General features: G+C 40.8%; 1 protein-coding gene across 6 annotated transcripts in view; it reads left to right on the top strand.

Moving 5' to 3' along the window:
• hivep1 (HIVEP zinc finger 1) overlaps window positions 1-22991 on the top strand; it is a gene marked incomplete at its 5' end in the record, with an annotated part of 73308 nt that extends 50317 nt beyond the window's left edge. For 5 of the 6 annotated variants that reach the window (XM_079590838.1, XM_079590836.1, XM_079590837.1 and 2 more), the window contains 7 exons: window positions 8519-8572; window positions 11596-17312; window positions 17435-17571; window positions 17662-17837; window positions 18961-19062; window positions 19830-20380; window positions 20635-22991. In XM_079590838.1, the coding sequence (XP_079446964.1) occupies window positions 8519-8572; window positions 11596-17312; window positions 17435-17571; window positions 17662-17837; window positions 18961-19062; window positions 19830-20380; window positions 20635-21795 (7898 nt within the window). In that variant the 3' untranslated portion in view covers window positions 21796-22991. Of the gene's footprint in view, window positions 1-8518; window positions 8573-11595; window positions 17313-17434; window positions 17572-17661; window positions 17838-18960; window positions 19063-19829; window positions 20543-20634 lie in introns of all 6 variants that reach the window. The other variant, XM_079590840.1, reaches the window with a different exon arrangement.
• Window positions 22992-24073: the final 1082 nt, after the last annotated feature.

Raw genomic sequence — 24073 nt, forward strand, 5'->3', positions numbered from 1 at the left:
CCTAAACCTAACCCTACCCATATGTTATCCTTAAAATCAGAGGGAAATGATAAGTGAATAAATCTGATGTAGAAGCACCTAACCACCTAACAACTGTGCCACCTAACAACTGTAAACTTGTCCCTCAAATCTGATTGGATGATTGGAATGTCGTTCTAGGAACATGTTGCACTTGTTGAAATCAGGTTCTGCCCCAACAGCTCATCACTGGGGTAGTACCCTTAAAGGGACAACTTTGTACCACCAAAAGGTAAATGATAAAATAAAACCCTAAAATAAATTGTTTGTTTTTTGAAGAATAACCAAAAGTCTTATCCACAGTTCAGACTACACGATTTTGGCACGGTTTTGGCACGATCTGTGTCAAACAGATCAAGTAGGGTGTCATGGGGATTCATAAACAACAAGGGGCTTCAGAACGCAAGAAACGATCATTTTATCTTATCGTTTGTGTTCAAGTTGATGACAACCAACTGCGTAAGCGATGCTTCGTGGCGTCACGACAGAAAGACTGGCATGTTTCTTTTTTTTTTCGGTCTTCCATGTCGGGTTCCGTCACATCTGTTACATTGACCAATAGAAGCACAGAAGCTCTTCCGTACACAGCTTTCAAACAGTATTGGTGCAATGGAGGAAAGATTCATGGAGCTATGGCATTACTCCGGCCTTTATGATGTTTCCTCGAGGGACTACCACAACAGAGTGAAAAATAGATAAACTATAGCAAAGGCGCTTCACCAACCCAGAGAGTAATGAGTAGGCTGCATTTATTTTTACTACTGGCTAGGGGTGGGCGATATGAGCTAAAATTCATATCACGATATTTTTCACTGTTCAGACGATATCGATATTATATCGCGATATGAGAAAAAAAATAAAAAATTGGAATCACATTTTAGTACACCTTAAAATACAGGCAAAATATGTATTTTAACCTTATATACCTAGAAAAAGGTGAGGGATTTCATTGCAAATAGACCAGAACAATCTTTTTTTATTGAGCCATTGTTTTTATTAAAACGTGCAAACGTGCAACATGAGGTAGGCCGGTATGAAATACATTAAATATTACATACATTGAAATAAAATATTTAATGAACACAGGAGATAAAAATACGGTAATTACAAACTAAAATATGTTATAACACTAATGTTTTCAAACAAATCTTTTGAACCCTTAGCTAGTACGAACAACTTTCTTTAAGTTTTTCTTTTTCATTGTGCAATTGTTTCTTTTCAAACTGTGCAAACATGCAACACAAGCTAGGCCTGGCTAGGCCTAAATTAAATATTATGTAAAATTAAATAAAATACTGTATTTAAAGTACATATGAGATAAAGAAAATTACTACATGAAAAATAAGGTCATTAATACAAACTTATTTATCAAACTTCAAGCCTCAGCCATCAAGTATCAATTGGAACTTCACATCGCATCAACTTCTCTTCTTCACAAGTTTCGTGCCAGGAAGACCAGTCTGTTGACCATTTCTGGCTTCAGTGCCGCCCTGCTACAGGTGACGACATTTCCCCCAGTGCTGAATGCCCTCTCAGAGGGCGAACTTGTGGCAGGAATGCATAAGTATTTCTTTGCCAGACAACTCACACGTGGGAAATTAGATTCATGAAATCGCCACCACTCCAAAGGATCAGTCTCACTGTCTGGTGCCATTGCCAGAATGTAGCTGTTTAGCTCTTGATCAATGATCTGCTTTTGTGAACAGGCAGAGGCAGATGCACTGCTGGTCTTCTTAAAGAAGCTTCCAAGGCTCTTCTTAGGCTTCTTGGCTGATGGTAGTGGATCTGCTGGAGCCGTGGCTGCTTCTCTCTCCCTTTCAGGTTGATCCTCTGCAAGAGATGATGATTCTACCAGGCCAGTGTTCTCCACCAGAAGGTTTTCCGTCTCTGAGGCAGCTCTTACCTTAATGTCCTCAAGCTTCTCAGTGGATATGTACATGGTCTTAAACCTTGGGTCAAGGAAGGTAGCCATGGTGAGTAGCTCATCTGTTGCTGGGTCAGTATACTTGTCATTCAAGTAATCGAGAACCTTAGTCTTGATATCCTGGGTCAGTTCGGTATCACCCTCTTTTGGATTCAAAACCTCTGTATTTAACAGATGGATGACAGGCTTCAAATAGGACACACTCACGTATGCTTCTCCTGACAGGGCATCCGTAAATTCCTGGAGTGGCTTTAGTGCTGCGGTGACTGACTCCAGGACCATGATGTCTTGCCACGTAGGTACAAGGTGCCGTGTCTTTTTGTCTGCTGCCAGGACTTGTGTAATGGCTTTCTCCTGCTCCAGGACTCTTTTAATCATCTGCAAACGAGATCCCCACCTGGTTGGGGATTCTGTGATGAGCTTGTGTGGGGGCAGGCCTCTTTCCATCTGTGCACTCATCAGGGCCTTCTGTTTTTTCCAGCTATAAGAAAATGTGCCCACTATCTTCTTGCACACACCTGTGGCCCGAGAAATCCGGGTTTCATTTTGGACACTCCTTTCTGAAAATTGCACATAAGTAATAAAAATAATAGGGTGAAAAATAATTACAATAGAATGACAATAAAAATCACAGTAATTACAACCAGTTTAATTTACAACATGGACACTGAACATTTAGACTGTAATTATGCATATATATTCACATTCAACTAAGTTATGATACAAGAGAGAGTTATCACGTATGAAAAATATACTCAGACGGTTACACTTTCTGTGAGCATGGCTCTGGCCTTTTTGCACATCTTGTACTAATGTTTAAACAACTTCAACTGTCAACATTTACACTGCTCTCACTTTTACTACTTGTACTTTACTTATTTTTCTAAAATTTTAAGTGTATTTATATTTTTTTATTAGTGCTGTCAATCGATTAAAAAAAATAACTAATTAATCAAACGTTTTCTGTAATTTATTATAGTGATTAAAACAGAGTTTTTCATATTTGTATATATAAATACTTATATGCTTTAATTCAGCGCGTGCAGCACAGGAGAGCTGCTGCTCATCCCTTTAAAAACGAACGATAGTGCTGGGCATGTCTGAGACGGAGAGCTTTAAATTGTGCAGCCTACAGCTCTACTATACATGTCTAAAAAGACCAGCCATTTCTCATATTTTTATCATATTCTTTATCAAAATGGTTAATTATAAAAGACATTTTGCTGTTTAAATGCAAAAGAGATGGCGTAACGGAGCTGGGAAATAGAGCATGACTGATCTGATGTCGGTCAGTGTGCTATCTGGGTAATGTTGTAATTTCAGTTGAAATTCAGAATTTGTAATTGCATCTTTTTTTTATGAATGAAGACCATTATCACTGAAACTAATACTGACACTTTTGTCTCTATGAATTTTTAAACAAATGAATATACATTCAACATTACAGTATTGTAGCCTATTGATACCTGTCTAACAGGTAGGAAATATTGGCTATAATAAAGTTATCAAACACTTTATTTATGCACTTCACTGCATAAACTATAAATTAAACATAGATTAATCCTAAAATGTGTGCGCGATACTGGTGCACGTCTTTCTGTGTCCCGTGTGTGTCAGACAGGAGTATAGCTACAGGACATTCACAGACAGTGCGTTCTCTTGTGTCTTGTCGCGCTTGAATTGTTTAAAAGCATTGCAAGAATAAGAGCGTGATCATATAATGTAAGCCAAAGGATGACAGAAAAAAACGGATGCTGTGTTCATTATTTTTTACCGCGTTAAACTGACAATCATCGCATACGTCAACGCGCTAATTTCGGCAGCACTTATTTATAATTATGAATATATTATATTGTTCTTATTTAATATTTTGTTCTCCCTTTTACCTGTTTTACACATTAATACACATTCCTTGTAGCCTACATGTATACCCACATTAGCCTATATGATTCAATAAATATGATTTCTAGATGAATGCTCAGATTAGACGATTTTAACTATAGCTATATATTTTTCTTTAATAGCCTGCATCATAAATGTAGAAACTTACCAATGGCATTGTGCAGCCTGTGTCCGAAACACCCAAGTTGTGTCCAGTTGTTCAGCTGCAGTGCTTTGATCATGTTTGATCCACTGTCGGTTGTCATACATACTTGACGTGACTCTTTTAAACCCCAACACGAAAGTGCATCCCTCAGACCCGAAGCGATTATTTCCCCAGTGTGGTCGTCAGGAAAATATGAAGTTTGTAGGCATTTGCTTTGCAGTTTCCATTCACCGTCAATGTAGTGGATTGTAAGGCTGATGTAGGGTTCTGTGGTACGGCTTGACCATAGATCGGCAGTGGTGGAGAAAAATGCAACGTTACTTATTTCGTTGTAAACTTTTTCCCGACATTCGGTGTAAAGCTGTGGCAGGCATGTTTGGCTAAAATATTTACGGCTGGGGATCTCGTATCTTGGATCCAGAGTTTGAATCAACTTTCTGAAACCTTCTTTCTCCACAGTTTGAATGGGTATCATGTCCTTCGCAATGTGATGTGTTATGGCACTTGTTATGGCTTTCCACTTATTGCCCGTCTTGTCATAACGAGTACCGGCAGCGAATGAATACTTAATTGATTGCTGAGTGGGAGCCGTCTTCGCGCGTACTCCGTCTTTGGGAATATCTGTTGGACCTGGACGCATTTGGGTGCATTCCTCATATGTGCGGACATGCATGGTTTTCAAGTGATTAAAAAGATTGCTGGTGTTTCCACCTTTGGCTGCAACAACACGGCGACACAACTTGCATAGTACTGTTTGTTGGTCGATGTCAGAGATTTTGAATCCAAACCAGTTCCAGACGACAGAGGAGCCCCCCTTCTTTTTAACCAATTCTTCCTCGTGCTCTTCAACATGACTTTCAGCATATTTGCTCATCTTGTTCACTTTTGCAGTCCCTATTAATCTCACAAGTTCGCAAACTGCAGTTGCATGTGCTCGCGTCGCTTTATGTTGTTGTGGTTTGTGCTCTATTAACTTGGACTGTTACCGCGCTCTCGGTGTTTGATTATTAATGCCTGTGCATTCCGCGCGTTGGACACAATAGAGGAGAAGGTTAAACGTTCAGTTCTGCGTCGATTCTGTATGTCATTAGTAGTGTTAAAAGTTGTAAAGAGTACCAAATTGACCAAAACAATATACCTGCAACATTTTAATTCATGAATATACGGTATCCACGATATTGCAAAATCCATATCATGGCACAACATAATACCGGTATTCACGTTCATACCGGTATAGCGCCCACCCCTACTACTGGCTTAAAAAATAATAATAAATTCCCCCACCCCGATATTTTATCCCAAGTTCTCTTTGGAGGATTACATACTGTCCTCTTCGTGCAATCTAGAAACATGTCCACTGTCAGGGTTTCTTTCTTTTTGTTTTGTTTTCTGACGACAAGACTTTCAGTGCAAAACATGCCGCTTCGGTAGTCATTAGGCTATTTGTTTACGCTCACATTGAGAGTTCTACCTTCTCAATGACATCACATGTCGTTAAAGATGGCAAGCGATAATTTCTTGGTAAGCAACGTGTAGTCTTGACTTTTGTCGACGTCACAACAAGAATTTAGGAGTCAAAATTGCATAACACTGTGACTATCGTAATAGATACGTAGTATTGTGTAGGCTGAACCCAGCATTATGAGTTTGAAATGACATTTTGTCCCTTTAAGGGTAAATATTACTACTCTAAGGTACTAATATGTCTCTTTTAAGGGCTAGATAAGGTATAATTTGTCCGTTTATGGCTATTGCTTCAGTGACAAGGTAAAATTTTTGATATTTTTTTTCTGTGTAACCAGACATGAAGTGATAAGATATAGTGAAGTGATAGGCATCTGTGACCACTATAAGTGACAAGTAACATCACAATTTACCAGTTGCTTGATTTCAATACTGGTGTGATGTTGATTTGCACAGTGAAATCTCATTGGTCTAATATCTCACTTCACTTTGCTGCATATCAAACAGCACAAATGTTCTTATTGGTTGTGATTGTGTTGTGTCATGCAGCATTTGCTTTTTCAGTGTGGGGAGACAAGTTACTTGTGACTGGGAACTTTTCCTGGTTTGGACACGGTATTAATCTCATGTAGCAGTTGAAACCAAGCATAATTATCTCTGGTAATGATTTTCCTAAAGTATGCAAAGAAGTCACTCGGCTCAACAGTGCTCTTGTGTTTGAGGCCGCTTTGCATTCGCTCAGTCCACAGTTGAGGAAACAGCACCTGCAACCACTCTCTTTTGCTTCAACCAAAATAGTCTGATTTTGATTTCTTGTTCACAGGCTTTGAGTTTTTCCATCCTTGGTGGAGTTCTTGAACGCCATCTAACCCGAGGAATTCGGAGACAGGGTTGGGTGACGGGGGGTCCTATTTGCGGTTCATTAAGTAACAGTTGTTATCCGATCCCTCATGTACTGATGTCCATATGCTCCCTTTATTGCTCCAAATGAGGGTAGGATAAATCTGAATGTGTGGTTAGACCAAGCGGTTCAACCTATAAATGTCTGTGGTGACTCAGCATCCAGAAATCCCCCAGATGATGGTGCAGAACGGGATGGTGTTATAAGTGGTGATGACTGTGATGCAGTGCTGCTTGAGGTGGTTAAGTGATACGAGAACGAGTGAATAGTGATGTGATGCAATGGAAGACACTAGAGCTTCCATTCTTAGGGTTTAGATGAGCCCTCCAGAGATATAGAGCAAGTTTAGGCTTTCACGCACACACCGATCATGCTGACCTTAGTGATACTGAGTGTTTTTTGCTGGTGCTCTTCGGTCACTTTTGACCGTGAAAAACACAAGTGTGACTCCCAAATGAAGAGCACCAGAGGGTCAAAAGTGTTGCTGTTAAAGATTCTCTCTCTTTTTCTGAGTTGTTTTTTTTTTTTCAACAAAACATTGAGACCTCCAGTGGAGGATTTTGCAGTGTAATACTGCTGGACATTTTGAGCTATGTAACATTTAATAAATTAATATGCTAGTGTTGTAATTTAAGAAAGCGTTTCAAGTTGTTTGTGACTTTTCGATTAGGGAAAGAAAAAATTAGGAAAATATTTCTTTATAGTAATTTAACTCATAATATTTCTTAATGAAGTGATTTAAAATTCATAAATGTTACTGTGATACAATAAACTAAATTATATGATTTCCATATTGAAACACTTTAATAATTTATATTAGTATTTAATAATATTGTATACAATATATTCAGACATCTGTAATGGGGACATGAAAACTGCATTACAGGAATGACTCATTGTTTGTAGATTCAGAAAAAAATGTCTCAATTTTTGTAACTTTTGTATTGCACAGGTTCCGATTTTACAGCTATTTGTTAAGATTAAAATATTTTTTTTGTCAACCAGGGCTCAGAGACATGTATTTCCCCTGAATTATACTTGCATACACATTGCACAATGCAATGTTAGCATGCACACTTACATACAGTAACGGTTAACTAAAAAATCGTGATGCTGGATGTGGGTTGAAGGGAAAGATTTGCGAAGATTGTGTTATATATATATATATATAAATATATATTGGGTTATATAACAGATTGAGCATAGAGAGAAAGAGAGGGGTGGGGGAGTTAATCAAGGGTGTGCCTTCAGCCCACTCATCATGACATAACATGCTGAAACCTTGGTCACTGGGCACCCCCTCGCAACTCCACCCTGTTCGTCATGCAGTGAAGAGTGTCATTCCCATTACAGTGATCCAAAGCAGCGTCTGGGAGTCTCTTAGTGGCCAGGGCATTTTCCAAACATCAAGCAAGGATTCTTTCCGAAACCGCTCCGGTTCTCGCTTCACAACGAGGCATTGTTTTCAACGCAAACCGGTGTTTGCTCATGCTTTGTAATGGGGTTATGTGGTTGAAACACACCACACCAATCTGTTCTGCTTTTAGATGCTTTTTTTATATTTGTGTACGCCATGGCTATGTGACTTAAGGTAGTGAAAGGAGATGACTGCTTCTCATTCCCCTTACAGCACATGTACATGCATACATACAAACACACACACACACTCAGTACACACTGTCCTGGCTTGTCTTATATAATAATCAGTAATTGCATTCTAAAATTGGGTATATTTTCAGTGTGCATATCCCTCCCACACACAGAGCAGATGATATGAAATATTAAATGTCTGCTGTACCTGTAAGATGTGAGAAGGAATGATAGATTTGTTTTTTGTTTTTTTGCAGACCAATATTACTATATTATATAATATATTTACACAACATATTTAATATTACATATACTGTTGTAGAATTAAGCCTTGATATAATTTTTTTTTTCCAGTGTCAATCAAAAATTCAAATATTGGTCGATATTGTCACCACTGTATTGATAATATTTGGATTAAAAAATGTGACTTTGACGTTCTTTGTTTTTTAAAGCTGTATTTTGAAATGCTACTTCACTCTGTCCTGAATTGTACCATAATTTATGTTTATTACTATTGTCCAATATCGGATTGCAATGTGGCTAAAATAGAAATCTCTTTCTTTTTCTGTTTCAGATAAAATAGAGGAAGCACAGAAGGAGCTCAAAGACCCTAAAGTTGGACACAAAGGTATGATTCATCATATAAAATAACATTTCTGTGACTGTTCCTTTCAAATAACGTCCACGGGAAGCTTTTCTCTCCGCCCCCTCCTCAATACCAGAACATCCAGTACCAAAGCTATTTCATTCTCTCAGAGAGGTACGAGCACGTCTGTTGCTTTAAAGAGGAATTGCAGGGTCTTTGTGCCGCAGTTGAATCGCTCTGCTCATTAAGTTTTCAAGGTAGATGCTTTTCTGTATGGAATCCAGGGCAAATTTCGGAATATTTTTTTCATACTCTATTCTGCTTCTCAACATTTAAATGTTCTGCCACACCCTTTGCTTGTACTGGACTGTATCTGTACTGAGGGGATCTGGTCTGCCAGCATGTTGCTTTCAATCGTGTATTGGGTGTTCTGGGGGTTTCCTGAAGTTCTAGCACCTCTGTTGGCTTTCAACCTCGCGCACCACATTTAGCTCTGCTGTGCATGCACTCTGTGAATGTACCCGTCACACTTTACACCATGGCAGTTAACATGTCTTTGGTTTAACCAGAAAAGAGCTGCGCCATTTCAAAGCTGCGTTTCGACTAGCATACATGGAAAAACAGCAGAGCTAATGCATAAAAGGCTGGAATGGGAAAGTTTTATAGATTATGTAAAAGCAAAAAGTAAAATGAAAAAAGTGTATGAGCTGTTGTAGTTTTAGTTTATATGAAACCATGGCACCATGGTATTGTTATGATTTTTTTTTTTTTAAGCACAATGTAAATAAATCAAACCCTTTGTTATCAACAATAATATGACCATTGAATATCATCTACCATCGTAGCATGAAGGATTCTTTTTAAATTAGGACTGTCAAAAGATTAATCGTGATTAATCACATCCAAAATAAAAGTTTGTGTTTACATAATATATGTGTGTATACTGTGTAGAATTATTATGTATAAATACACACACATTCATATATTTAAGGAATAATTGTATTTATATACTGTATATACATTTATATCATTTATATAATATATAAATATTTGATATATAAATATAACCAATTTCTCTTAAATATATACATGATTGTGTGTGTTTTTATATATATAAATATTTATACACAGTACACACACATATATTATGTAAACACAAACTTTTATTTTGGTTGCGATTAATCGCGTTTAATCTTTTGACAGCCCTATTTTAAATATTAGGTTATTAATAGTTAGGTTTATCCTGGCCTTATTTTTCTTGTTGGGATGGGTTACATCAGAATGCAACTGGTTCAATAATACATAAATCCCTTCTCAAAATACAACAGGCAGTCATCTCCGTGTTAATCCTGAATCTGTTAAAGGCGGTTAATTAGCTCAGAGCTCAGAGATGTCCTCATATCCTCTTTCTCCGTTCTCTAGAAACATGTAAGGAAGTTGTCTTATTAAGGTATAAACAAGAAAAAAGTTAGATTGAAGTCTTGGTGAAATCCTAACAGGCTATTTGAATTTCTGGGGAATTTCTAAGGCATCCAGGAATTGATGACTTTGAAGTCCTAATGCTTACCACTTCTCTCCACCAACCATGCCAAGCAAAGTAAAGAAGCGAAACCCTAATAAGTGCAGGGTTGCCACAGATGTTCAGGCTTGGTTATGTGTTTTGTAACTACTTGGCGCCATGCACACAAAGAGCCTTCAGTATAACTTTAAAACCACAGGGAATCCAAACACAGCAAATGCGGTAAACTCTGCCCATCAGTGCGTAATTGTGAACAAGTTTTAGTTGTGTATACTCTACAGCAGGTTTCCTTTTCCAAATTAATAGTGATTTGTTTTCTGTAAGATGTTGACTTAGGTGCTCAGGTCTTATTGCTCAGTCTCTGGACCACGTTCAATCTTGGGACAGATTTCACGAATTCACCCAAGCTTATTCATCAACATAAACACATGCATGGAACTTATGTCTTATTGTCTTTCTCTGCCAACTGACTGAGAGCTTGTAGAAGAATAGAACAAGGTAAGGCTCATCCTAACTAACACAATTGCAATGTTGAATGAGATGTAGGAGAGCAAGTTAGGGAGGGTTTGGAAAGAGAGAGCGAGAGAGGGATGGTGACAGAGGGTTGAGAAACGGAGAGTGGGTTTTGTACATAATGATGCGTGGGCCTCAGTAGCAGCTCCGGAGATCTTCTAGATTCCAAAACAGTCTTGTCTATGTGCTAGCTGTCAGAGGTACCTATGCAGCCCAAAGTGAACTGGGTTTGCTAAGAAGAGGATTGTTTTTTTGCTTTTTTTTTCATTGTGAATTGGAGTTCTTTGCCTACACTACAATTTATCAACACTCGTTGCTTAGGTATGTTTTGGTTGGTCTGATATAGCAAGATTTTTGCTGTTGTTGATTTGTCTGTATATCTTTTTGTCTGAATTCCCGGTAATTTGTGCTGTTAAACGTAGAGTTTATGTTGATGTTTAGGTGTTGTGGAAAGTGCAGCCTATGGTTGATTTTGTTTTTCTTATGAACTTTGCATGATGAAAGGTATTCTGCCAAAGGGAGAGGAAATGAAAGCAGAAAATAACACATGGGTGTTTGTTTTGAAGATTGACAGGAAAATGCCTGTGTAATTTGTGTGTTGATAGATTACATAAACGTTGGCTAAATTTGATCAAGAACCTTATGTAGAGCACACTAATAGAGATTCATTTGATTTTTTTGTATGAAGGCTTTTTCTGCATCTTTTTCTGTCTGATTTGAGTTGTAGGGTACATGTTATTGTGCTCTGCACTGTACTGCATAGACAAAACGGTCAACAATAAAAATATAATTACAGTAATATGTCAATAATGAATTACTCAGAAGCCAGTAATAATAATCCTGTTATAATAAAAATTGTACGAGTAATGTAATCAAGGATCCTACGTTTTAGAAACGTACGTCCTACGTCTCTAATTTAATAATAATTAAAAAAAAATAACCTTAACAAATCGAATCTCAAAAGGTATTGGACGGAGTACGGTTGAATATTGTTTGGGTTGTTAATTCTTTTTTTTCTTTTTTTGCCCTACAGACACAAATGAAAGTACTGGCAGAAACTCTGAGGTCATTAAAGGACTAAAGAGGAAAAAAGTTGTGGTACAAAACCAGCTAAAGAAAATACCAAAATCTCCTGTCAAAAAGCAATCGCAAACCAAGAAGTCAATTTCTCCGAACATCTCTTTATCCAAGGAAGCCACACCCTCCTCTTCTTTTTCTAGTGGTCCATCACATGGATTGCCTGACCCTCAAGATGCTGAAGATGCACCGCAGGAGGCATCTGAATCTAGATCAGTAAAAGTGGAGCACGAGGAGTCATCAACCTCAGAGCTACAGGCACTCAGCCACAAAAGTTCTGAAGAAGAACCTTGTGCTGCAGGGCCAGTGCAGACAAAAAGCTGGTGTGGCAACAGCAGCAACAAAAACGCATCTCCCTCTCACACAAGTGCTCCCCTTGAGGTATTGCTCAAGGCTATGGAGCCAGATTTCAATACACTGACAGAAAGGAAGAACAGTAGTCCAATAGGACATCTTGGAAAATCAGTTTCCATTCCTGTCACGTATTCAGACTATTCTGTGGCTATGCCTGCTGTTAATTTCAATGTCCATTCACAACCCTCATTTATGACACAATTCAACACAGCCAAACACTTCTACAGCAGTGTGGCATCTACAGGGCAACACACAACACAGCAGTATGTGAACATGTCAGGAAATCGTCAGCAGGACAAACCAGGGTTCCAGAAAAGCTACAGTGTGGGTCCTTCACTTAACTTGACGCATGCACCTGTTCCATCTGGATCAGGTGGTTTCCCTCAAAGCCAGCCCCCCGTTGTTCAAACATGCCAGTCTCTGTCAGCCACAGTACCCAACTCAATTCAAGTCCCAGTCACACCTGGTTTCAACCCTGTTCAGATGACAACTGTGGTCAACTTTGGTGCAAATCAAGTATCTGATATCTCTGCAAAAGATCAAAAACCAAAAAAGCAAGGGAAGTATGTATGTGAATACTGTAAAAGAGCTTGTGCCAAGCCAAGTGTGCTTCTAAAACACATACGGTCCCACACAGGAGAGAGACCTTACCCGTGTGTGACTTGTGGCTTTTCATTTAAGACAAAGAGCAACTTATACAAGCATAAGAAGTCTCATGCTCATGCCATTAAACTGGGTTTGGTTAAAGACTCCGGAAGTGGATCCCTCTCCCAAGAATCGGACAAAGGTCTGCCAACACATTCTGATGTGGAGGAAAGCGGGGACAGTGATGAAGAAGGTAGTACAGCTGACTTAGACCCGGATTCTTCACAGAGCAGTCTAACAGCATTATCTGAGAGCAGTTTGCAGAGTGCCGGCATGGTACCAGGAAGCCAAGGAGAATCAGAGCATTTGTTGGTGTTTGAAACTCTGAAAACATTGGCTACACAGAGAGGATGTGAGCCAAAGGTCACTGCTGCTCTCCCTAAAGTGGTTGTCCACCCTGTAAATGTTTCGCCTTTGCGTGCAGACAGCCCAAGAGTTACAGATTCAGCACCTGAACATGCCACAGCACAGAGGCAAAGGGATTTCCAGTCAGCAAACCTTCGGTCCAATGTAATGGTTCTGTCCTCACTGAAAGAAGTGGATTGCTCAAGTCCTCTACAAGATTCAGTTAGTGAGGATGAAGATCAGCATTGTAAATCACCACTGGCAGGCAGCCATGCCCAGCTACAAAGGCAACAAGCAACTGATTACTCTCAACAGCCACAAGGCAAGTGCCTGCTAAGTCCTCGGAGTCTTGGAAGCACTGATTCTGGCTACTTTTCACGTTCTGAGAGTGCAGATCAAGCTATGAGTCCCCCAAGTCCTTTTGTTAAGATTACTCCACCAGCAGAAACCGACATTACAAAAACCCCACAAGTTCCCCCTTCCCCGGTTGTGGCAACTGTCATGCATGTAGCATCTATTGAAAAGCCTCGAGTTCCTTCTGTACAAATGCGTCCTCCATTGGAAACTAAAGCTCTATCTCTTGAGGAGCGTATCTCAAAGTTGATCTCAGACAACGAGGCTGTTGTGGATGATAAGCAACTAGACAGTGTCAAACCCAGACGGACTTCTCTTTCCCGAAGGGGTAGCATTGATTCCCCTAAATCCTACATATTTAAAGACTCTTTTCAGTTTGATCTAAAACCACCAGTAAGAAGATCTAGTTCCAACTCGGACATACCATCTCCTTTCACTCCTACAGACAAATCAAAGCCAGTATTTCTTCTTTCTGTACCACCTCAGTATCCAGCCATGGATTGTTTACCAATTACAAGAAGTAATTCAATGCCCACCACACCTGGTCAGTCAGCTCTCTTCCCCAATCTAACCCCTCAACCTCACCCACTAAGGATCTGTCATTCATTTGATGACAAGATTAGCTCACTAAATGATGATGTATTCTCTTCAGCTCCCTCTACTCCAAATTCTTCTGTACATCCTCGTACCCTAGTGAGGCAGATAGCAGTTGAGGATTTGTCCACAAATGATGGTCACGTTCTTATCTCAGTTCATTCCATGGATGAGAGCCATCATGGACCAAGTATTACACATGAGCTGAGAAGTAAGTCTTTTGAGCATGCAACAGAACGAAACCGAAAACCCCAGCAAAACAAAGGGACAATGTACGAATGTGAAACTTGTCGTAACCGTTACAGAAAACTAGAAAATTTTGAAAATCACAAGAAGTTTTATTGTTCTGAACTGCATGGTCCAAAAAACAAGCCTATGCATGCCAGAGAGATTGAGCCAGAAGTGTTTGGACGTGGAATTCAGCAGCCTCTTTTGAATAGAAATGCAGTAATTACTGGCATTGTAGAGCAACCACTCATGGTAAGAAAAAGAAGAAAAATTAAAAGTGTTGGAGATGATGATGACCAATCTCCAACTGAGACCACGCCTCCATGTTCAAGAAGTTTTGACTCCTGCCAGGCCTCTACAGATTCGATAGGGCGACCTTATTCTCACCTTACTCAATCTTTAAGTAACTCTGCTATTTTAGGACAAATACAAATCATTGGTAGAGCTGCAGAATCCCAAGAGTCAAGACTATCTCCAATAAGAGAAGCTCAGATCAGCACACCAAATAAAGAAAGAGGTGACCTCCAGAGACAAGGAAGTGGAACTTCAGTCATCCGACACACCAACTCCCTCAGCAGACCAAATTCTTTTGAAACATCTGAGTCCATTGACAGGTCATCTCCAGTTGATCCTGGGGAAAAGGAAGTGAAGAGCTCTGTAAAAGGCCATACAGAGGCTGTAGTGAATTCTTTCTCACAAAGTTACCATGACAGAATGTCTACACCTAAATGTGCTAGCCAAGGGATGGAACCTCATGGTAAGCAAACCTTTACCATTGCTAGTGATGGCACGCCTGCACAGCAATCACGGCTTGTGCGCCAGAACAACATTCAAGTCCCTGAAATCTTAGTAACAGAGGAACCAGACAGAGGTAATGAAACTCATGAAAAAGTTGTAGAATCAACAGAGAAACCTGCAGATACATTTAATTGGCCTCAGAGGAGTGAGAGCTTGTCCAAACTGCCAACGGAAAAACTCCCCCCAAAGAAAAAGCGCATCAGACTTGCTCAAATGGAACACTCTTCTGGTGAATCCAGCTTTGAGTCAAGTCTCTCTCGTAGCCTCAGTAGAGATAGTAGCTTGTCAAGGTGCTCTAGTATTTCAGCCTCTTTTGACAGAGATGATCCACCAAGATCTGACAGCCCATCGAGGGCTGATAGTGTTGGGAAGCCACCAGAAGCTCAAACGATCCCAGTAGCAAACAACACTCTTGGAGTGCCAGGCATGATGAGACGCGCTACCTCAGAACAGATCAGCTGCACTCAGTCATCAGTGGAAATTTCGAGTGACTACCGTAGCAAATCCTTTGACTGCAGCAGCATGTCACCCAGCAGGCCTTTGCCACCAATGCAGACTGCCCTGCCAAAAACTACAAAATGTCCTCCAACTACCCAGGTGCCTCTCATTGAAAGAAGAAGAGGGCCTCTAGTACGTCAAATGTCCTTGAAGATTGCACCAGACCCTCAATTGGCAGTGAAACAGACTCCCCCCATCCAAAGAGTCCCTTTCACCAATGAATGCTCTGGGCCCCAACCTAGACCAATAAATCTGAACACATCTGCACTTCTTCAGTCCTTTGTCCTACATTCTGGAGAGGTCCCGCTAACGAAAAATGAGCAAATGGTTCAAAGCATCAATCTTGGAAGCCAAACCCAACAACCCCAAGTTCACGGCCTTCCACATCCTTGGCATCAGACCTCAAGGGTTGTGGCATGCCATATGCAACCTCTGGTCAATATGGGGGCTGGTCAGACAGACATTCAGAAGAGCTCTGATGAAAAAAATCAGAAGTGCTTTGAACCTAAATACCAAATGAATTGCCCCGTACTAAAAACAGGCCAGACATATTCTTTAGCAGGTGTGCAAGGCACGCAGATCCCATTGCCAGTCATAACAATACCAATTGCTAAGGAAATTAAAGTGTCACAGTCAAATGATGGAATGCAAAATGTCTATGTAGCACAACAAGCTTATCAGGCTGTAATCAATAAGCCTCCAATTGTACTGCCTGCTGGTGCACTTGTTGATACAACATCTCATATAACGCCAGTATCTACACCTGTACCACAGATTCTAATCACCCATGAGCACACCATTGCACCTGCATCTGCGGTTTCTAAGATCAACTTCCCTACGGTACATGTTGTGAACAGTAATTCAAAGATTGGACCAGAAATCCAAGCACAGAGGCAACATGGGTCTGTTGCTATACAGATGAAAAACAACATGAAAACCACTGACCAAAACCAAACCATCGATAAAAGCATCCTGTCCCTTGGTTCACTGCATTGTACACAAAAACTGGCTTCTGCAAATTTATGCCCCCAAGAATCCACTGCCTCAAGCAAACGTATGCTCTCCCCTGCCAACAGCCTGGACATTGCTATGGAAAAGACACAGAAACGGGCTAAAGATGAGCATGGAGCTGCATGTCTCACTGATGGTAGATCTCTAAACTATTTGAACTCAAAGATGTCAGAAATGACCAGGCAGAGAAAGTTAATGCTGGTTAGACAGGTCTGTACCACAGAGCCAGTGGATAGCCCAATTGAAACTGATGCCCCAGAACAATTACCAGAGATTTCTGAAGCTGGAAAGAACACCCAGGCACCAGTATCTCGGATAACTACAACTGAGGTCAGTGAACAGGAGATGGAGAGGAGAACTCCTACCACAACACCTGCTACACATTCTTCACCTGGAGTTCGAAGCTACGCCATGCCAGAGAATTCCACTCTGAAGCCACAAGAAAAACCTGAGGAGCAGCGCTGGTCTCCATCAAAATCACCTCTGAGGCCTTCGACATTTCAAGGACAAGTGAAGTTAGCTTCTTCTGTGTCCGTTGTCAACACCAGAGACAGCCATCGGCTGTCTTTCCCAAGTCTGAAAACAGCTACAACCTTCACCTGGTGTTTTCTTATGAAAAGGAAATCCCTCCATATTCAGCAGACAGACCAGAGGATATCTGCCTACTCTGCATGGGTAGTAAACCCAAACAATCCCAATCCATTGGGGCTTCCCACCAAAGTGGTTATGTCCTTATTCGACTCCAAACAGACATCCAAGAAAATACACTACACCCAAGCAAAAACAACAACGTTGAAATCTGACATCTTGACCTACTCTGGGAAGCTGAAAGACATCCTACCAAAAGTAAGCGCATTTTCACTCGACTGATGCTGCTTTAACAGTTAGCTTTTATATTGTTTGCTATTTTTGTTGGTTTGTATGGTACATGCATGATTAACAAATTATTGTATTTTGTATTGTTTCAGGTTTTGATTCAGCAAAGATCTGTGTCAATTGAGAATAGTGGAAAAATAAAACCAGAGACTCAACCAATTAATCAGACCGAGTCAGACAGAGACTCCTCCAAATCTGAACCCCAACGAGTAAAGATCTTTGACGGAGGGTTTGTAAATCTTAACATTTATCTTTCCCCACTTTCTAAATATTTAACAGGAAAATGAGTTTTGATGTGCTATTTGTGGTATATTTTCAGTTACAAATCGAATGAGGAGTATGTGTATGTTAGGGGACGTGGAAGAGGAAAATACATCTGTGAGGAATGTGGAATTCGCTGCAAGAAACCTAGCATGCTGCGGAAACACATCCGTACTCATTCGGACATTCGTCCATTTCACTGCACGCACTGCAACTTCTCTTTCAAGACTAAAGGTGGGTTCAGTCTGAAACACTGATTTTATTTTAAAGCTGTAATGGGTAAATTTATTTTTCTTCCTCAATTGACCCTTCGCAGGGAGCTTGATTGACAGGTGATCTGACCAATCATACTTCGCCATCCGCCATTTTGTCGGACAAAGCAGTCAGGAGAGTTATTAGATTAACATGGGAGAATTTGAACTTGAAAAACGGAGTTAACTGACACCTTTCCGCGGTTAAAACAACATTCCTTCTGATGTTCATTCATGTTTATTTAATGCTATAAATTAACTAGAAGGAAGAGATGATCGGTTCACAAGCAGCTTTAACTGATGCTCTACAGCGATCTGACAGACACATTAAAGAGCCACAAAACGGTATTTATTGTTTAAATTTCTTTTAAAAATTTACCAAATTTGAATGGTGAGACTTTTTATATTAAACGTATTAAGCAAAGTAACCGAAAAGTAACCTGGTCTGTCCTGTACTGTCAGCGTGTTGTCAGTCTCCTCTCTGCTCCACGATGTATTGCTCACTGCGTGAGAACATGGTGTGGCATGAGAGAGGCGTAGCTTGTCGGGCATAGCGACAGTAACTAAGGGGGGCGGGTCTTTGCGAACGGTCAATTGGCAATTATTGTTACCCATAACGATCAGGAAAAAGAATATACTAAAAACAAACTTAATTTTAATCCATAAAAACTCTGTTTCATGTCTACCATCATAAATAGCCAACTCATACAATTGCATAAGGACAAATCTAAACAGGTTTTTAACTTAAAAGTTTTAATGAAATGTGTCTGAATTTGAGAACAGGTAGGTAATTTAGATAATCCTTAGGGATGGCTGGAAATTGTTTCTATGTTTTTTTTTTTTCTTACCTGTTTTTTTTTGAAGATTCTGTCTGTTCTCTTTAAAAAAAAGCCAGTATGATTCATCACTGTTGAACTTCCCACGCTGCACTGCAGAACAGCACACAGTGTCAGACCAGCCCACGTTCCTTTAAGAACTTCTTTATCAGTTACTCACCCATTACAGAGAGCTAGTGCTTGGGAACATGTCATGCTTATGTAAACCACTCCCATGCCCTGTATCCGCCTCCCACCTGAGTGACCTCTCTGTTCCCTTTATCCACGCAGGGAACCTTACCAAGCACATGAAGTCCAAAGCCCACAGCAAGAAGTGCATGGAAATGGGAGTTTCTGTGGGTATTATTGAGGACCAGGACACAGAAGACTCAGGTAGAAGTCTCATGCGTTTTTTGGGAATATAAGTCTTAAACATGTTGAATAAGGGGGTTAATTTCATGAGGACCCACACTTTTACTGACCAACTCAGGAAGAAGAAACTATAGTTTTGATTACACTATTACAGTTATTTTTAATTATATAATCAACCTGACCATTAATAGGTTTACTAATTATAGAACCATCTGTTAAATGTGGATTGTCTCTAGCTATGTTCTATTGCAGTGATGATCAATGGCAATGCCACGGTCTAATTAGAGATTCTAAACGCAGTCTTTTTCCTTGTTAACTCTTGGTGCATGTGGGCGGCATACACAGCGTTTACCGCGAGGAAATTGCAGCATCTAATTTTAGCAGGAAAGAGAGAGAGAGAGAAGCTGTGAGCTTTCTCTGGTCTCAGTTACGGAGAGCATATTTGTTTTCCTTTCACACAGTTCTACACAAGCTGTCAAGCACAGGCTGCATTTGTGGTCTGAGGTGTTAATGTCTTCCCTATATTATGAGAGGGGTGTTTCTAGACCTATTATTCCTTTTTTTACTATGCAGAAGGACCAGACATTACTTAAAGATTCCTAAAGAGTAAAGGTCATACTATCCCAGTGGTGAAATAATTTTGTGCATCATTTTGAAAAAATTAAGTTCCTAGGAGAATTTTCAAAGTAGAACCTAGCTCTTTTATAGCTATGTGTTAGGATTAGCTATGTTATATTTTACAATTCCTCCTTTTCTTTTTGGTCATTACCTTGTTTTTTTCCCCAAAGGTGATCGAGGAAGACCAGGAAGTGCTGACAGACAGGACTCAGATGGTGATGACTCTGATGGCCCAGATGATGAAGATAACGATGGAGAAGAGGAAGACGAGGAGGACAGTCAGGCAGAATCTGGCCTCTCTGCAACACCTTCTGTTTCTGCAAGCCCACAGCATTTTCCTGCTATCCAAGCCGACATAGCTCCTAGCTCTCTGCTGGCTCAGATGTCCATCAGCCCGAATCTAACCCCAGCTCCTCAACCTCAACCTCAGCCTCCTCCAGCTTCAGACTCCCAGACCTCAGACACAGAGTCTGTGGCTATGATGAGCCCAGTTTCATTGGTCAGACAGATGTCAATTTCTGCATCCTGCTCCAGCCCTGGCCCTAGTCCCTCCTCTTTCACATCCCACCCCGCCCCTGCCTCAGAATCCCAGAACTCTGATACTGACTCCGTACACATGATGAGCCCAGTGTCACCTTGCAGGCAGATGTCCATCGACTACCCTGAATTTGACGTTCCCCCTAGTCCCCCAGTGCCAGGCAAGGGCGCCAAGCTCGGCCAGGTGAGACCCGTGTCCTCGCAATCATTGTCTTTGTCGTCGTACATCCCTCCCTCTCTACATGTACACCTCACCCCATACCAGTACCCGACCCCATATGCATTCAAATGTCTTGAGTCTCGCATGCCTGGCACGTCAGCAAAACTGCTTTGAATGCATGAAAAGGTGAATAGAATTTTAACTGGTAGTCAGCGACCGTAATTATGTGTTGCTTGGCAGTGTTGATAAAAGTATTCATAACATTGTTTTTTTAACAGGATGGAGTGTTGAGCACCATTTCTCAGCCTGCAAGTGAGTGCAATGCCAATGTCGACCGTGGTACTCAGACCTCTTCTTACCCTCTTCAGGGACCCCTGCACTTTCCAAATGCAGGTCCGATCCACGAGTCCAGAGTAGGAGCCACTACTCATCTCTTCAGCCACCTGCCTTTGCACTCCCAACAGCCCCCTCGTTCCCCATACAGCATGGTACCTGTGGGTGGAATCCAGCTTGTTCCTGCTGGCTTGGCTGCTTACTCCACATTTGTACCCATTCAGGCTGGGCCAGTCCAGCTAACCATCCCAGCACTCAGCGTTATTCACCGGCAGACTGGCAGCCCTCTACCAGCCCCTAATACCTCGCCCCGGCCAGATGGTTCTCCAACCCAGCCACTGGTAGTCCAGGAGCCAGTCAGTAGTGTACTGCCTTGTTTCCCTCTGGGCCAAGTGGCAGGGCTTCAGACACTTGGTGCTCCCCAGACTGCCCTGCAGTCTATGGGTTTGGAGACCTTGAGTGTTGTGGGTTTAGCCAACTCCACCCAGCTGGTGCCTCAACAGAGTCTGCCATTAAATGCCACCCTAGGCGTGCAGGTGTTGGCAGCTAGCCCCACCCCTCAGTGCAGCACTGCTTCCCCAGCACAAATCCCTGGCCTGCAGTTTCTCAATATTGCCCTGCCCGCCCTTATACCATCCCTAAGCCCTCTCTCAGCTCTCAGCCCACTCGCTGCAGCCCAGGACAAGCCACGTAGCCCTGGGAGTGTAACGTCTGCACCTCCACCCGCACTGGTTGCAGAATCACTACCAGCAACTATTCCCTCAGCCAGTCATTCAACAGCCAATCCAGGAGATGATCCTACAAAAGCAAAGCCATCCATAGAGGCGAAGCAGGTCTCTCAAAACAGCACTAGCGCTGGATCTAAGGAAACAGGGCGCACAGACAAGACTACAGCCATGGTGGAAAAACCAAAAACACCACCACAACCATCTTCGTTCTCCTCCCCCTCATCCTCCAAGGAGAGAGACTGTGATCTTGTACACAAGGCAACAGCAGGTGGAGCTAGTGAAGTGAAACCACGTCAACCTGTCTCTAGACAACCAGTGACTGATGACTACAATGAAGCCTCCAGCGATGATGAGGACAGACTTGTCATTGCTACCTGAGAGTCCCAATAAAAACTCTTTCTTTTCTGCCTATGAATTTCTCTCATTCTCTTTCCACCTCTTTCTCGCTCTTTTTTGTAAAACTGTGTCACTTTGTAAAACTGAAACACTTCAGGAGGTTTGCAGCTCTGCAAGCCTTCTCTAAAAGCACATTTTCTGACAGTCATATTGTATGTGCAATCATAAATGATGACCAATTATTTTATTTTGTACTCTTTTGTCAGCACCAGACAGTTATTTTCTTTTTGTACATGTTGTATAGACAATTGTGCCTTTTGGAGTTTCACGTTTAGAAACCTGTATATAATATCTTATAAATCGAGTAGTTGCCTATTAAGTTGATATGGAAATTAAAGAAGAATAGAGGAAATTTGTTTTATTTTTAAATGTTTTCATTTTGAAAAGTTTTATGTCTATCGTAAATTGATGGGAAAATTAATGTTGTACTGATATATAAACATTTCTATGGCTTTTGGGGGTCAGTGTTCCTGTGCACAGATGTTGTGGTCAAGTATTTATTATATTACACCTGGTGCCCATTTTGAACTCCATAAGTCCATAGGTATGAGTAAAATGGTGGCTTTACATTTGCTGTATCTATAATATCGACAGTATCAGTAAAACCTTGTTTACAAGTGCAGAAACGCCTCTGAAGTCTCCTTTTTTCTTTTTTAACCGGTGTAGTTAGCTGTCTGATTTGCTGTCTTTTTCTCCTTTAATCAACCAGTAGAAAGGGTTGTTCCTGGGGCTCTCCAAGGCACTAGAATTATTCAGCAGTTCAAATCACTAATGAGGAGCTTGGAGAGGCCAGCAAATGACGTCACCAATCAGCTCCTTTACGAGGATTATTGACTGTGACATTGTCCTTGCCTCAAGAGGCTTGTAGCAAAAGCTCTCATTACAGCCCCGGAATGACTCATTCAATTGACAGTATTTGCTGTCTGCCGCTGCAGTCTGCCAGGACTGTGAATCAATAGCGCCACCTGCTGGACGGGTCGTGTCACTGCAGGCAAAGCAGAGGAGTACAGGGTGCATCAAGAAGGAAGGTGGGGTGGGGGAATATGTTGCTTAGATACCCAGCCCACAGAAGAACATAAGTGTGGGTGAGACTCTCTGGAAACAGCTCTGAACATTTATGTCCATCCAAACCTAGTGAATTTAGTCAAAGTGAGAGTAGAACAATAAAATCCCTTGTGTAAACTAAACTATTCTGCATCCAATAGAAATGTCATTCCTATAATCGAAATCAAAAATTCCACTTCATTCTGACCAGAATTTTTTTCTTTCATTGGTAAATTTGCTGACCTCAATGCATGTTTACAAGAAAGCAATGCATGTTTACATCAGTGCTTATATATATTTGAACAAGTATCATTGTTACGACCTGTATGTACAGGTGAGGCTTAACCTTGACTATGAGTGCAATGTCAGAATATTTAGAAAACTATTACTGTATTTATGCCACCCTTGCCTGAGGAGAGCTCAGAGCAACATTGAAAAACACTGCATATTTCCATAATTGTCCTTAATGCAGCATGCATATGCATCTGATCTTAATAGATTGCTTTTATTGTTGTCTTAATTCAGTCTTAGGTGGAACAAGCATGAACAAGCTACATGTGTGGAGTCTTCGTGCTCTAATATTTAAAGGGTCAGTTCAAATGAAAATTCTGTCATTGATTACTCATTGATTACATGTCGTTCTAAACCTGTAAGACTTTCGTTCATCTTCGGAACACAAATCAAGAATTTTTTTATGAAATCTGAGAGTTTTCTATACAGTGACAGCTTCGCAACTACCATTGATACTTCAAAAAGTTCATAAAGAGATTGTAAAACTAGGCCTAAATTAATCTAGTGGTTTAGTCCTGAAGAGACATCATCACTTTAATATGATGAACATTGAATTTAGGCTTTTATTCACATAAAAACATTGATTAGCAAACATACACCGAAGCTCAACCGAACTTACTTGATGCGAGAGAGCAAACCTATTGCTGAAACTCAAACGAGCTGCATAGAGAATGAAACTCATTGGTTCTCGCATATCAAGTGAACATGCTTGAGCTTCCGTTTATCATAATGTGTGAGTTGATGAATGTTTATGACTAAAAGCCTAAATTATTGACAGAATTTTCATTTTTGGGTGAACTATCCCTTTAATATTTTTTTTTGGAGCGGGTGGATGAGGGTTGGGTGATTGTGAGCACAAACTGGCATGAGTTTCCATTAACAGGGTTTTCCATTGGCAGGTACGAGGCTAAAGTTTCTGAACTAC

This window comes from Phoxinus phoxinus (assembly GCF_949152265.1).
Source record: "Phoxinus phoxinus genome assembly, chromosome: 19".
In the NCBI taxonomy this organism is placed as follows: Eukaryota; Metazoa; Chordata; class Actinopteri; order Cypriniformes; family Leuciscidae; genus Phoxinus; species Phoxinus phoxinus.